At 49.2% G+C, this 16,897-nt stretch overlaps 1 protein-coding gene across 1 annotated transcript in view; it reads right to left on the bottom strand.

Annotated features, from left to right (window-relative positions):
• Positions 1–221: 221 nt before the first annotated feature.
• Positions 222–16,897, bottom strand: part of MARCO (macrophage receptor with collagenous structure) — a 202,095-nt gene continuing 185,419 nt past the window's right edge. The window contains exons 13-14 of the mRNA XM_069224337.1: positions 2,106–2,165; positions 222–632 (exon numbers count right to left, since the gene is read on the bottom strand). Coding sequence (XP_069080438.1) covers positions 343–632; positions 2,106–2,165 — 350 coding nt within the window. The 3' untranslated portion in view covers positions 222–342. The remainder of the gene's footprint in view (positions 633–2,105; positions 2,166–16,897) is intronic.

Raw genomic sequence — 16,897 nt, 5'->3', positions numbered from 1 at the left:
CATAGAAACCCCAAGATAACCTCCCACCCAATCCCCCCCAAAATAAAAAATGTACTAAAACCCACCCACCCCAACTATATTTACAATAACCTACACCTAAACTACACTATTTTACTATCCTAACACTACCCACCTAAAAGCATTTAATAATTTAACAACAGTAAAAGAGAGAGAGAGGAACTGGGAGGATGTGGAATACATTCTTTTATAACTTCTTCATTTTTTTTCTTGCAGTACTTTAGAAGTTTATAATTATGGGCATTGTCTCTCTCCTACCTATCCAGCCATGCCATCACGGCTGCCATGTCCCGTCTCATGTCTGATTCAATGTATAGCTTGTGGCTAGAGCAGGTGGCTGTTTGGGTGTCTGGCTGTGTATTTGTGCTGTTGAAGTGGAGGGTGTATGACCAGCAGAGGCCCCCCTGGTCCCAGATGTCTTCCGCGATGTGGCCTGACCAGTTGTGGGCTGTAGCAGAGGTCCCCATTTGAAAATGCATGCCAAGCCCCAGTCGATTTCTCCCTCCTATGTCTCTTCTCCATCCTTTGGTACCCGGCCTGTTCTGCCATTATGTGCTGGTACCTGTCAATCCTCTTCTCAAAGGCGTGTTTGTCCGCTGGGGTCATATTGGCAGCTGAAACATGAGGAAAACATTTCATTGAATACATTGGTTGGAGGTAGAACAGACATGCAATGTACAAAGCATCCTCAAATTACACATGCTGTCCACTACATGTTCCACAACACTGACAAACTCCAAATCAATACAAACTTCATACCAGCCATCTACTGTATCATGTACATGTCATTGGGGTAACAGCTATCCATTGTTGACCATCAGGGCCGAAAGGTAAGTGAACTACTGCATCCTTGCTCAACATTTGTGTCATCAGACTAGTGAGGATCAAGTGGCCCTACAATTCCAGAATCCCTGTGCCATTGTAAATACGTGGCGTAATGTATGCAATCCACCATTTTGACACCCCTGGTGCTACATCAAGCCTTGGCCAGAAATCATGGATGCATGATGGGGGTCATCTGATAGGGGGAAAGGAAACTTCCCAATGGCAATTCTAAGGTTTGGCAAAGTATCATTCATGTGTCCTTGGATTAATACCAGCTCAGCGCATCTGTTACAAGTGGGCACACCATTGCTCACAGTGGGCCCATATGTACAGTTCATGATTAGTGCCCATATAGTTTTGTCAAAGCATGAACAGTACATCTATGTTGTCTACAGAATTGGTACCTATGGCCCGCTACCCTCTGCTATTTTGTGCAAATTGGGTAATGCGGCATACACGTGATGGTTGTATGAGTGCCCTAATGGGCACAGTAAGATTGGCAGTACACTGGCTGCAGTTACAGTATTCCCATATATTGACCAACATGTGCGCATGAATGTCAGTCATATCCTATATACCAGGTACACACTCTACATTCACATTCTATGCACACGTGATGTGACCAAGATCACTCACAAATATCATGAGGAGTAGACCATGTTCGTAAATCTGCACACATCTAGCATGCCTTATACCATAGACATGTCCCACAACCTGCTTGAGCAGAGTTGTGTTCTCATTGAGCACTCAACTGAACGGTGGCCAGCCCAACAAGGCTCCTTTCATGACCGCTGCTTCACTCAAAATCTGAAGTGTAGTGAGGCACAGGTGTTGCAAGTGTCTCCTACGTAAGCCCCCTAGAGTCCTCTAAACATGTACATCATCTGTACCATTTCCTGAGTAACTGAAAGCTACGTCTGGCACACAGTGCTGTTAAAAGTGCAGTGACATATATGATGGCAACAGGCATGCTAATCAGATAAACAGCAGCACAGACATACATCATGATTGACATCAATGAGAATGTGGGCATGTTTTCCTATTCCTAACACCCAATGTTCCATAGCTGTACACATTGGTACTTGTGCAAAAATCAACTCATACACCATCCTCAACATAGCATCAGACATGATGTTCATATCCTAACTCAGATGACGTCATCTCATTGGTCACACATTACATTTCATCATTGCATTGCACACATCGGGCCCTCTTACACAACACCCAGGAATGACACATGTGACGCACACAATGACACTTACTTGCAACATTGGGGTCTTCAAATCGAGACACTTCTTCAGTGGTGTATGGTGGAGGCCCACCTGCAATACATGACAGGAAAAAAGTACTTAGTGAAAAGTGGACATTTCTTTGCATGGACAACAGTTTCACATTCAACTTGTTAAGCTGAGTAAGCAAGTCAACTTAGTGGTAGGTCAGAACAACTGCCAAACACTTATAATCTGTCTGGGAGATGAAGGGCCAGATAATGGAGACCCCGGCACCACCAAAGCATCAGTTTCCCTGAAGCTCCTGTGGTGCATTTCCCCGCACCATCTGCACATGGATTTGTCATGCAGCTGTTTATTAGCAATACACCTCTATGTCCATATGGGGCAGCATGATACAGTATTCTGCATCAGAGGGGCATGTAATGGTTGTTGACATGACTGCCCTATTGTAACACCCATTGCTTGTAATCCTTCCCTAGATGTTGATGACACCTTAGTCATTATTAGCGTCAAAAAATCTAACACCTGCCCAGGGGTGGTTTGAGCATAACAAAGTGTTGAGGAATACATTGATACATCCTTGTTTCTTGTCACTAATATGTGTGCCAAGGCACACACACTAGAGCTAAAATGCCATGGCAGTTTCCTCATGTTCACGTAGTTGTCCCTTCCTGCATTACAGATGTCTTGCCAATACTTTGCGGGCAGCCATTTTCACCATAGTAGACCATATATGGCCAGGAAAGGATACCACATGCGCATTTACACTCCCCTCAACATAGACACACTTGCACTGTGGATCAAGTATTCCTGCGTTGGTGCTGACTACAGAGTAATGTGCTGCCCCAGTTGCAGGCCTGCCCCATACTGTCTGTAAAACGGGGCAGACCTGTGGTAGAAAATCTACACATGTGAGTCAGATTTTATAACATTATGAGGTGTATGTGATCCACAATGTACACAAAGAGGAATGTGCAAGTAGTCTGGACTCAGTGCCTAGCTAAGCTCCCCTAAATGCCTTTGGCCAAAGACACAAAGAGGCTGATTTAAGGAAAGTGGTGCTGCAAGCAGTGCCTCACAACTGTCCTTTCGCCCCTTGGCACTCCCCTTGTTCCCACCATGTGTGCGCCAAATGTAATGTACGGCGCACAATGCCGCAGCGTAGGGGGGGCAATTGTGTCATTAAATATATTTGCAAAATAATTACTCAGCAGAAGTGGCACCAAAACATTAGCACTACTCCTGCAGAGTCACAGGGGACCATCATATATAAAGGTATGCCCCCTTTTAAAGCCTGCTCTGAGCAGGCATTCAAAGTGGTGGAAAGATTGGCCCTAGGATACATAACGTTATTCCCTGCCCATTTATGTTGCCCCTCTTACAAGGGAAGCCTCCCCCATACATGAAGCCTAGCACAGCCATCGTGTTGTGCAAGGCTCAACAAAGTGACGCTATGCATGCATTGCACCACTTTCTTAATATGGTGCAGGAAAAATGGCCCTTCAGCTCTGGCTTGGTGTCATTTGTAAATTTCACAATGGCAGCACTAAGGTGGCGCTAGGGGCTCTTAAATGTGGCCCACATAAACCTGTCCTGACCCTTGCCAAAACATGCTTAACTCAACCTTATGTCCGCCTGTCATGCACATGCAAATAAGGATGTTTTCCTATTCCTAACACCCAATGTTCCATAGCTGTACACATTGGCACTTGTGCAAAAATCAACTCATACACCATCCTCAACATAGCATCAGACATGATGTTCATATCCTAACTCAGATGACGTCATCTCATTGGTCACACATGGGGTACTTACCAACTGGTCCAACAATCTGTATCCCCAGGTGATACAGTAGCTCCTGCTCCGGTGCTACCAGGTCAGCCCAACATTGCTTCAACTGGTCGTCAGTGCAGACTACTCCAAATATTCTGCTCAGTTAGTAGGGCACCTTGCCCACCGCAGCTTCCTTACCTCTGTGGGGTAGCCCTGGATTACGCAGCCACCCAAAACAAGCATCATGGGAAGGTAATGCTGCATCAACCAAATGAACCCTCCCAGTTCATCAGCTACCATCTTGGTTGCCCTCCCTTTCCCTGACATTATACAGTATGTACAAAATGCAAATATATGAACACCCCAAAAAACAATTAACAAACTACCTCACCTAACCCCATTTACCCCCAACAAAATATCCTACCCCTGGACAAATACCCCACAATACAATAATAAATTACCGGACAAAAACGCTACAAAAGGCTGAGGAAAAATACAAAAAGCACACAACAGCAACAGGACACAGCACAAAACTCTCAAACAAAACCAATCCTCCACCAGCACCATCTCCACACACCTTCACACATTCACAGACAAAAACACTGTGAAGTGAAAGTGAATGCACTGTACCGTGTATAAAGCCAGGAAGTCATTTTTAATCATTTCCTGGGCCTGTGCTTCATGTTTTCTGATATGTGCTGTTTTTTTTATGGATGACGGCCATTCTTTGATTTTCCCCCATTGAGGCTGACAAGGCCTCAAGGTTTGTGATTGACACACAGGGGCCAGGTGTCATTTTTTCCTTAGCAAAGTTAGTAGTATTTGCTTATGCGTCGAAATTTTTGATGCATGACGGTCATGCGTGGTATTCCTTCCTATTAAGCCTGACAAGGCTGTGGAGTTGAGTTTGGCGTGCAGGGGCCAGGCATCATATTTTTGGCATAGTGGAGTATTGGATATTGCCATTTGCATCAAAATGTTGGACGCATAACAGGAATGCATGGATTTTGTTGGGAGGGCTGACAGTGCACCCAGATTTACATACCATGTCACAGGGGCTATGCATGTGAAGTGGCACTAAACTAAGTGCTGCAACACTTCTCGTTATCTGCCCCATGGTTTTTCATGGCTGGTGTGCGGCACAATGCAGCAGACTGGTGATGGTGCTCACTACAGGTACGTCAGGTATGTGTAGGTGATATGTAGTTGATCATGCCAACACTTTTGTGGCATTTGATATTGGTGCCACCAGAGGCTTAGACATCATGTCAAACATGGGGCTTTGCCTATGTGTAACTTTCTTTACATTGACATGGCCTATGGCACTCACATGTCTGAGCTATTCATTGTTTGGTGTTATGTGCGTAGGATGAGCATTTAGTTGTTAACCAGTGGACACTTGTGGTAGTTTGGGCCCAGCTTCTGTATGCAAATGGGACATAAGCCCTCATTTTGATACTGGTGGTAAAAAACCGCTTACTGCTGCGGCAACGGATGCCAAAAGACCGTCCGCCGTATTATGACTACAGCAGGATTTACACCAGAACGATGGCGGAAATTTGTCTGTGGCCGTGCCGGCGGATGGCGGAAAGGTGGCGCTGCTGCCACCAGCAGAGCCATGCCAGTAGACCTCCACCAGCCATATTATGACCCATAATAAGGCCTGGTGGTGTTCTGCTGGCGGACGCTGCTGGTGGGAGCAGCGCCCCGTCCTGTCTCCTGCCGGAGGACCCTCTGCACACAGGTAAGCCGGGTCTCCAACAGGGGAGGGGGTTGGGGGGGTGTTGTGTGTGTGTGTGGTGGTGTGTGTATGTTTGTATGTGTGTGGATGCGGGTGTGTGTTGCGTGTTGGATGCTAGTGTGCATGTATGGAGGTGTGAGTGTGTGTATGTTGTGTTTTGTGAATGCGTGTGTGCATGCATGTTTGAAAGTGTGTGCGGGTGTGTGTGAGTGGATGTATGCATGCGTGTATGTTTGTGTGAAAAAGGTGTGTGTATGTGTGAGTGTGTCAAGGGGGCTGTAAATGTAGGGGCTGGGGGTGGGTCTTTGGAGATGCATGGGGAGGGGGTAACTGGAGAGGGAAACAGGGGAGACCCCTATCAGTGACAGGGAAGGAATTGCCTGTCACTGATAGTGCCTACCGCCATGGTTTTCATGGCGGTTAGGAAGCCACAAAAACCATGGCAGTAGGCGGGGTCATAATCCCACAGGCGGTACAGAGACAGCCGCCGGGCTGGAGATGTATATCTCCAGCCTGGCAGCTGTTACCACCATGGCGTTCGGAGTTGTACATTGGCGGGTTGGCTTCAGCCAGCCCACCAATGTCAAAATGTCATAATATGGCGGTAAGTACCGCCAGCCTGCTGTCAGTACTTACCGCCATATTACCACCGACCGCTGGGGTTGTAATGACCCCTATAGTTCCACCTGTCCTTCACGTGGTGTGTCAGTCAAGTTGTGGCTCCATTATGTACAAACGTTTGTGTGTTTGTGCAATGTGCAATGAATGTGGTGTAGTGTGTCATGTGGCATATGTGTTGTTGTCTGTACATCTGTGTTCACCTGCCCAAGTGTGTTGAGTGTAATGTATGTCTTGTTTGTCCTACAAGGTTGGTGTGTTTTCTGTGTACTGGTTGGAATGGTGGCTTATCTACGAGTAGGCCATTGCCATATTGCCCATCCTGGAAATGCTTGTTGATGGTGGAATGCCAGAATATGTAGGCATCATGGACGCTGCCGGGATATTTGGCTAGGATGTTTGTGAAAACCCCACAGTGGTCCACATTGACCTCCACATTTTTGGAATGGGTGTGTTTGCAGTTCCTGTAGAGGTATTCCGTTGCAGAAGTGGTATAAGTTGGACATGAGTGCAGTACATTGCACCCAGCACCTGCGGGAACCCAGCAGTTTCATAGAAACCTTGTTTGGTCTCCTGCTACAGTTGCTGGGTGTTGGGGAAGCAGATGTGGTGGGTTTGAGGCAGATGATTGCATCCAGAAACGTTGGTAGGAAGGCCAATAAGGATGAATGGGAGATGCCAGCCACTTGTCTACCCGTTGTCTGGAATGATCCTGATGCCAGTATATGGAGGACTGTGAGGAGTTTGCTCATAGGTGGTATATTAGTTGGAGTTTCCACCCTTGCAGTGATGTCTGGCTCTATGTTGTGCAGCAGGCATACAATGGACTCCCACTTAAGATGGTAGGATCTGATAACATCTTGTTTCCTGAGCCCAAGGATGGTTATGCTTTGGCGGAAAATATCCTCTCCCTCCTGCTGCGCTGCCTTTGTGGCTGCTGTGGTGATGTTTGGGGTTGCTGTGGTGGTGCTGAAGGGACATGTTGTCAATGCTGTCATCAGCGGCATGTGCCAAACTGGAGCATTAACAGTTCCATGTTGTCCAGGAGGTGGCCAATGCTTCTTCTGTGTGTTTTCCCTGAGTTGTGGTGTGTGTGTCTCATTTTAACTCCTGGTCTGATCAGGCGTTAAAACCAGGCATTACAATTTGATGCAAATCGGACTTTGTGCCATTTTTTTAGACCGATTTGTTCATGTGAGTCGTTTTTCGCTTTGGGCAGTAAATATGACACTAGAGGGCTAGCGTCATTTTTTAGAAGGGAACGCTTACCTTGCATATCAGTGTCACAAAATGATGCAAGGTGGGTTGGCGCTCCCAAAAAATTACGCTAACTCAGATATTTTAATGCTAGATGGGTCTAGCGTCAAAATATAAATATGGCAGTAGGTTTGCACTGCTTTTGCGTTTAAAAAAAGGACACAAAGGTGGGGCAAACTTTTCATAAATATGGGCCTAATTATTCTGAACTCAGTGAATTGACCAGGACTGGAGACACCAACACCTTTTGCACATTGTAGCTCACAGGCACTCAGGTGGGCCCACCCCACTTCCTAATCATTGTGAAGATCAACCCAAGGTATTTCTCGGACAACTGCCTTAGGGAAATAAATACACATAATCTTGCTGTACCCACTGAGAAGGTTTTAATGCAATTAAAAAATACTGAATCCAAGACTCTGCAGAAGTTAGGTCCACCCCTCCAAAAATTACCAATAATCCTGTAATAATCTGTAGACACAGTTTCTACAAAACAAATATTATTGAGAGAATTATCCATCTTAAAGGCCACTCAAGAAGACAAGCTTTTATAAGCAAAAACCTGGTGTTTGGCAGGATAACATGTTGAGATCATAGGTTTATGGGCTTTCATTGAGATTTGTAATCAAATTTCTCTAACTGAGATTGAAATTATTTTCATCAGAAGAAGAAAAGGTGAATGATAAGTGCCCTTTGGGATGCATCTGATTTCCTCGCCTGCATCCCAATATGCCTCCTCACTGCGATCAATGCTGTTGGAACTGACCCTTTTTCCAGGATTATCCCCAAACTTTGTGCCTCCCTCCTCCTAATTTTTGTCTGACTAGCTTTTGTTGGCTTTCATACTCTGAGTACTTTACCACTGCTGACCAGTGCTGAAGTGCATATGCTCTCTGTCTAAAGTATATTGGTGATTGGTTTCTCCATGATTGGCATATTCTTTTTTTTTTTATTGAATTTTGCCATATACAAATAACGTACATTAACACAAACGGGTCTCCTCGTCTTAGCAATAAATGAAATAATGCTATAATCCCTTTCATCCACAGCATTGTCCCAAACAGCAAGAGAAAATCAATAAACATATCTCACAGTGAGCATCAGTATCAAGGGGCACTTCTCCAAACCACCTCACTGGCTGTCAAACGGCATAGTCCACCGCGCCAGTGCAGGGGGCAAGTCATAATCAGCAGAAGACTCAACAGAACATAGCAGAGGGGCAAAACAACAGAAAGAACAACAAACAGAAAGGTAGGTGGAGCATTTGAACAATCCGTGCAAGCCTATCTCAACGGCACAAGATCATACCAAGTCTAAGGGGGGATGAGCCTCTCGTGTGGGCATCACCAATCGCATCACTTACATACTTCGGGTAGCCAGATATTCATTTAACGGGGCCCAGATATCCTTAGGACGAGACCCCTCAGGCATGAGTTCCCAAAAGACCATCAGCTGGTCATGGCAGAAGGCAGCGTCTCGCAATCATTCAGACTTACGCGGTGCCCCCCTCCTACCCCAGCACATGGCAACCCTACGCATGGCCAGCAACAGGGGCAGGCCCACCAGACGTCTGTGCAGCCCCTGGATCTCATCCACACATCCCTGGGGGAAATGGGCATCTCCAAATCGACCATTTCAGCAATCACTTGCGAAACCTCTACCCAAAAATCGTGGACTTCCGCACACTCCCACGCCAGATGCAAGAAACCCGCATCTGGCGCCCGACAACGAGCACAGCACGCATCCAAACGCAAGCCCATAGAGTGGAGCCCCTTGGGTGTATGATACAGTCAGTGCAAAAACTTAAAGTGCAGCAGACGCAACCTATAATTCAGGGACAGCACTCTCATATGTGCACAGCAGCCGCACCACATTGCCTCTGTAATGGGCTCTCCCACATCTCTCTCCCAAGCAATCCTGGAGGACTCCCCAGAGCTACCTCTCTGCTCTTGCATACAATTATACAGCTTGGTAACTGTAGGAAAGTCCTCCTTTTTGCCCTGGTCACCCCCACACTTTTTGGACAGGTACTGGTGGTTACTGACTCTTGGCTGTGCTCTGGGTACTGCTTACCAGTCCCAGGGCCAGTGCTCTGTGTAAAATGGATATGCAAATTAGGCTAATTATAATTGGCTAAGTTAACCTACCTATAAGTCCCTAGTATATGGTAGGGCATGTAGGTTTAGGGACCACAGCATAGGTAGTGCACCCATAGGTGGACTGCTGAGGTGCCCAGTGTCATTTTAAAGGCAGGCCTGCCTGGCTGGCTGCTTTTAAATTAAAGATATATGCAAATTCGACTTTGGAATTAAAAGTAGTTCCAAAGTCTCAAACTGCCTTATTTTTACATATAAGTCACCCCAAAGATGTGCCATATGTGCCCCTAGGGCTGGGTACCATGTAACTATAAGCAGGGACTTTATAAAAATAGTTTTATAAGCCCTGGTGAGGTAAAAACAGCCAAATTCATTTTTCCCTCATTGTAGTAAATGGCCTTCATAGGCTAGAATGGGGAGACTTTATTTTAATTTTTAAAGTCTCCTTAAATGATGCATACCAAGAATTTGGTATCAAATTAATTGTTGTAATAAATCCCACAACTTCCAGTTGTGGGATTTAATATCACTTGTTCAGGTAAAGAGTTTTAAACTTTACCTGAAAAGTTGCCCATTTCAGCCCTGCATTGTTTTTGCTGCTGTGCTCTGATTGGCCAGCTCTAGTAGGTTGGCCAAGCTGCCTTGATGAGGTGTGAAGTGGCCTGGCTTCACACAAAGGAATGTGCCTGTGGGAGGGAATCTCCCCTCAGCAGATGGTGAGGCAGGAAGGGGGAGGGCTGCCAAACTGGTCTTCAAAGGCAGAGAAGGACATTTGGAGCAACCAGCAACACCCCCACATCCTGCAACCCCAGACAACTAGGTGCCCCCTTGATTAGATTAGGAGAGGGGTGTGTTTATGATTTTTAGCCACACCACTGGGTGGGCTTAGCCAGATGTAACCTCCAAAAATCAGATTCAGCCATGATGGATTTTTAGAGAATGTTGCCTCCTGGGATTGATTTTTGCCACACTTCCGAGGAAGTGGTCATCACAGGGGGAAGGACCCTGCACCTGATTGGAGAACCAGGACCCCCCTGCTTTTCACCCAAGAGCAAGGATAAAACTGGCAGACCTGCACCCACACCTCAGATCCCCATCAGATTCCAACAAGGAAGAACCAAAGGAGAAGAAGGACTGCCCTGCTAGACCCCTGGCCTGCACCTGGAACCTGCACTCAGAACGACTGCACCAGCTGCACACTTGGGCTTCACCACAAGAAGGACTTTGCCTGGCTTCAACTGGTTCAAGGAGGGACTCCCTGTTTGCTACAGGTGAAAAATTGCTATCCAGAGTCCCCTGCACCAACTCCTGAAGAAAGCGACCAGCTGACCACTGTCCAGTGGCCAAAAAGGAGTTTGCGCCAGGTGCATTCTGGGAGTTGTAGTCCGCACCCCCCAAGGACCATCTCAGAACTTCTGGACCCTTGGGGTGAGCTGTGGACCCCAAAAGAACCTTAAAAGGACATCTGGGATAAGCCCCAGAAGTTTGGACAACTTTTGAAAAAAAGCTCCTTAGAGGGACCGCCCTGCCGCAGCAACTCTAGCCGGCTTGCCTCAACCGCGACCCAGCCTGATTTGCTGGTTCATCCTGGTAAAGAAAAATCTCAGAAAAAGAGACTAAGTCCGAAGGTAAAAATCTCCACCGAGGATTCCAGCATCGCGTATCCGGAGAAGGGCTCCAGGAGGTCGGATTGGACTAGCAGGTTCGTCCCGCTGAAGAAAATCTTTGAAAAAAAGACTAAGGCCCTCATTCCTACTTTGGCGGGCGGCGGTCGCCGCCCGCCAAGTGGGAACCGGCAGAAGACCGTACCGCGGTCAAAAGACCGCAGCGGTCATTCTGACTTTCCCGCTGGGCTGGCGGGCGACCGCCAAAAGGCCGCCCGCCCGCTCAGCGGGAAAGCACCAGAAATGAGGAAGCCGGCTCCGAATGGAGCCGGCGGAGTTGCTGGTGTGCGACGGGTGCAGTTGCACCCGTCGCGATTTTCAGTGTCTGCCAAGCAGACACTGAAAATCAATGTGGGGCCCTGTTAGGGGGCCTCTGCAGTGCCCGTGCCAGTGGCATGGGCACTGCAGGGGCCCCAGGGGCCCCACGACACCCGTTCCCGCCAGCCTGGTTCTGGCGGTGAAAACCGCCAGAACCAGGCTGGAGGGAAGGGGGTCGGAATCCCCATGGCGGCGCTGCTTGCAGCGCCGCCGTGGAGGATTCACAGGGGCAGCGGGAAACCGGCGGGAAACCGGCGGGAAACCGGCGGCTTCCCTTTTTTGACCGCGGCGTTACCGCCGTGGTCAGAATAGCCCCAGAAGCACCGGCAGCCTGTTGGCGGTGCTTCCTCCGTCCCCTACCCTGCCGGTCTCGGACCGCCAGGGTAGGAATGACCCCCTAAGTGTGAAGTTAAACTTTTAACCGAGGCCTCCCGCGGCCTGTAGCCGAGCAGGGCTCCATCGCGGTCGGCCTTAAACTTTGACTTTGCCCCGGTCGAGGTGCAACCAGATGACCCGATTGGCGCTTTTTGTTTCTAGGCGCTAAAAAATAATAATTCTTTAAAAACTCACATCTCCGGTTCCCCTTATCCGATTTTATTCGTTTTGGTGTCATTTTAAAGATAAAAATATAATCTATTTTAATAAATTGGTTTTGGATTTTTACACTGTTTCCTGTGTTTTATTTGAATACTGTTTTGTGATATTTGAATGCTTTACACTCTGTCTTCTAAGTTAAGCCATGACGCTCGTTGCCAAGCTACCAAGGGTTGAGCTGGGGTTAATTTACTGAGACCTAACTGGACCTTAGTGGAGGTTAGTGGCCTATTGCTAAGTGTAGGTACCTACCTGCCCTTACCAATAACCCATTTTCCAACAGTAACCAGCTTGCCCGGGGTCCGCGTGCCGCAAAGCACCTCCAGAACTCGAAACTCCGATAGGGCTCCGGCCGGAATAAGGAATCGGTCTCGCAACAAAGCACGGACCAGAAGAGTGTAAGGCGCTGCCTCGCCGTACCATTACAGCCAACCAGAGCCTCAGAGACGCCAAGCAGATGACCATCCACCAGCCATTCTCCCTGCTCAGTCAAGCCGGCATCCTGGAGAAAACCGCGCACCCCGCCATCTCGGAAACAACCGAGCATCAGCAACCGCCATGACGGGCAGCGAAGGAGCAAAAGGAGCAGTAACCCCAGAACGCTGCATCAACGCCCCCCACGCTCTCATTGTACATGCCACCGTGTCCATTCCCTTAACTCGGGACTGCACCCGGCTTCCAAGTACGCGCATTAAGCCATCCGGCCACACGGAGTCACTCTCAGGCGCCAGATGCGGCAAGTAGCAAATCGGATTCAGCCAATAATACGCGAAGTGCGTCTGTGCACACTAGTAATATAGCTCCAGATCCGGAGCAGCAAGCCCGCCCAATTCAAACGGCAGTGACAGTCTCTCCCAGGAAATGCGCGGCTGGCGTCCCGCCCACGCCAAACGAATTAGCGCAGAGCGCAGATGTCGTAGGTAGCCCCTTGCGAGCGGAAGGGGAAGATTCACAAACAAATACAAGAACTTAGCTAGCACCACCATCTTTGCAATGGCAATACGCCCAATTAGCGAGAGCGGCAGAGCGTGCCAGATGTCAACCTTTTCCTCCAGCCACGACAGTGCAGCACCGTAATTAGCCTGTCGTAGTGTGTCAACATCACGGCTCAGCTGCATACCCAAATAACGCACCGGCCCTTCCGCCCAAACCAGAGGGTATCGAGAATCAAATCGCATCTCACTAGGGGTCAGAGGCAGAACCATCGATTTCGACCAATTAATAGTGATACCAGAAAAGGTGCCAAAGCGCACGACTTCATCCAATAAAATATCCAGATTCTGACCAGGGTTCCACACGTACAGTGCAATGTCATCAGCATACAAAGATATCAGAACAGGTCGCTGTCGAAACTGTAAGCCTCTATCATTACATTTCTGTTGCAACCCCGCTGCCAGAGGCTCCATAGCTGCTGCAAAAAGGAGGGGGGACAGCGGGCACCCCTGGCGTGTACCGCGCGCTATCGGGAATGGAGCCGACAAACATCCCTTAAGACGCAACCTGGCAGTTGGGAGAGTATACAACAGTCGAATCCAATTCACGAAACGTACGCTGAGTCCCACTCGGCCTAAAAGTGCAAACATATAATCCCAGGCCAGGGAGTCAAAAGCCTTGGCGGCATCGAGAAATACCACAGTCACATTATCTTCAGCCCCCAAAGAGACCGCCACTGAAAAAAAAGTGCGCAAGTTGTGACACGTAGACCTCCCGGGAACAAATCCCGACTGATCCGGTAGCACCAACCTAGAAAGAAGGGGCTGCAGGTGCGCCGCTATCATCTTTGCCAGGATTTTATTATCAATGTTCATCATAGAGAGGGGTCGGTACGAGTCACATCGGGTCGGGTCTTTCCCAGGCTTCAGAACCGTTACTAACAAAGCCTCTTGGAGCAAGGCCGGCAGCGACCCAGCCTCCAGGGACTCCGCATACACCTCCAACAGGCACAGGGCAAGAATGTCCACATATTCTTTATAAAACGCTGGAGTCAGGCCGTCCACGCCCGGGGACTTATCGCCAGGTAAACCACGTATCGCCGTTGCTACCTCCTCCACAGTGAACGGTTCATCCAAATACGCCCTTTGTGCCTCTTCATACCATACAAGCACAATATCCACAAAATATGTCTGTGCAGCCTCCTCACTCAGGCCCTCCGGGGCCGCATAAAGCCATGTAAAATATTCTGTAAACACCTGCATGACACCATTCGAACCTTCCACCCCCATCGTCAACAACCTCTGTAACATAATTACTGGCCCAGGGCCTGCAAAGCATATCTGCAAGTGTTCGTCCCGCTCTCTCACCCTCCCCATACCGACGAGCCTGTGCATGTCTCCCGGAAAAACAGATCTCTCTCAGGGAGGCCTCCTCATATAGGGACACCTCACGCCGAATCTCGGCAAGGACCTCTCTTGACCAACTAGTAGCCAATCGTCTCTCCAACTCTATAAGCCTTCCCTCGATATCAGTCATCTCCCGTCGCATGACCTTCAAGATGCCGTGTTGCTTCGATAGACACACTCCTCGAATAACAACCTTAAATGCCTCCCATAAGATACCCGCAGATCCCACAGATTCGCGATTCTCAGCAAAAAATAGCTGTATCGCCTCACGCACTTCCTTCCGAAAGATCTCATCCCGGAGCACCCCACTGGGTAACCGCCACATAATCGTCTGATGCAGCTCACTAGGTATCACTAACTCCAGCCTAACCGGCGACTGGTCCGATAATGTGCGGGGGAGATGATCCACCGCTCTCGTCCAAACCTCCACATCTCTGGTACCCAGCCAACGATCTATTCGGGACCAACTGCCATGGACATAATTCAGACACGTTCCCTCTCTCACGTCTGCATGCTTCCGTTGCCACAAGTCCACCAGCGCGCCACTCCTCATCACTGCTGCCAAAGACTTTGCCGCAGAGACATGCTGCACCCTGGCCACACTCTCGCGATCCATTCGAGCATCCAAGATCACTTTGAAATCACCTCCCCAGATCACTGCCCCAGCACCCAGAGACTCCACGAGACACCACAGCACCAGGAAGAACTTTGGGTCATCAACGTTTGGTCCATACACTGCCACAAGACGACAGGCCCTGTCGAGTACCGTTCAGTAAAACATGTCTGCCATTTGGATCTACGATAACTTCTCGCGTGCGCCACTGCAACCCCTTGCGAATTAAAATTGCAACTCCACGAGCATAACCAGAGTACGTGGAGCAGTGAGCCTCGCCAACCCACCCAACTTTCATTCTGCCCACCGCGGTCGCCACCAGGTGCGTATCCTGAGCATACAAATATCAATGTTATGTCGCTTCACATATGCAGCCACCAATCGAGCCTTCCGCCTGTCATTAAGCCCACGCACATTCCACGTCAAACATCGAACCACCATCGCATCATCACCCCTCATCCCACTCTACAGATATCCAATGTTGCACGAGAAAGCTCATCTCCACCTGCCAGAAACAGAAGGAAAAACCAACCAGAACAACAAATTGAAACAGTCATTCTACAATCGGGAATAACCCGTGCCCCCCCCCACCCACACAGGCCCCCCAATCGGACCCTTTCAATATCCCACCCAATCAACCCCAAAACCCACCCCCTATAGCTAAAGCAGAAAGTGATAGGACTCATCCCAGGGGCAGTGGCCGGCCAACAGCTCTCCACCCAGAGTACACTAGGGGAGAGGGGCCCATGGGCCAAATAGCGAACCACACAACAGGTGGACCCGCGCAAGAAGCGGCCCCGCACGCCCCCCGGCAGCCCCAATCAATGCCCTTAGGCCAATCAAAGCCAGTTAGTCATTGTCACTTAAAGCGGCGTCCCCCGCCCCCGGCCGCCCGACCCCGCAGCCCCCTGCTTTCTGGGCAGTCGTCTAGCAAACTTGGCCGCCTGCTTTGGGTCCATGAAGTACAGCACCTTGCCTTCATGCCTCACCCTCAGTCTGGCCAGATATAATAAGGCAAACCCAACTCCAGCCTGGCTCAGCAGCCGTTTGGTCGGCAGAAAAGCATGCCTCTGAGCCTGCACACCAGGGGTGTAATCAGGGAAAAAGTTGATTTCCGAGTTCTTGTAAACCAGCGGCCTTCTATCCCTCGCCAGGCGAAGGACAGCATCCCCGTCTCTGTAATTCAACAGGCGTGCAATAATTGGGCGCGGAGGTGTTCCCGGCGGAGGCCGGGGTCCTAAGGACCGGTGCGCCCTCTCAACCACCAGCATCCGTGAGAGCTCGCCTGCGAACAGTTCCAGCAACATGCTCTCCACAAAGTCTTCCATGCGGCCCATATCAGTCGCCTCCGGCAGCCCCACAATACGGATATTATTATGGCAAGACCGCGCCTCCAAGTCCTCATTCTTATTCCGTATCACCTCCAGGATGTGCTCCATTTGTGCAATTTGTTCTCTATCACCCTGGCCCGGTCTCTTATGCAGTCAAGCCGTTCTGTCACATGGTCCAGTTTGGCATCTATGCCAACCAAGCTAGTCTTGAGCTCCAAAAACATGGACCGCACAGACACCTCAGGGCTTTCCTCTCCAATCTCGACATCACTAGGCTGGGAGGCAGAAGCAGCACCCCTCTTTTTACCCCCCTCAAAGGTGAGTTTCGCATGCCGTTGGTCAGACTTGTCCATAATTCAGCACAGCACGCACGGCCTCCTGACAGCGCAAGGGCAATAGAAAATATCCGGAACAGTGGGTACCCACCACCAAGACCGCTCTCCCAGCTGTCCAGCTGGCTCCGCAGGACCACCAGTCA

This window comes from Pleurodeles waltl, chromosome 3_1 (assembly GCF_031143425.1).
Source record: "Pleurodeles waltl isolate 20211129_DDA chromosome 3_1, aPleWal1.hap1.20221129, whole genome shotgun sequence".
NCBI lineage: Eukaryota > Metazoa > Chordata > Amphibia > Caudata > Salamandridae > Pleurodeles > Pleurodeles waltl.
This window is presented reverse-complemented; position numbering and strand designations above follow the sequence as displayed.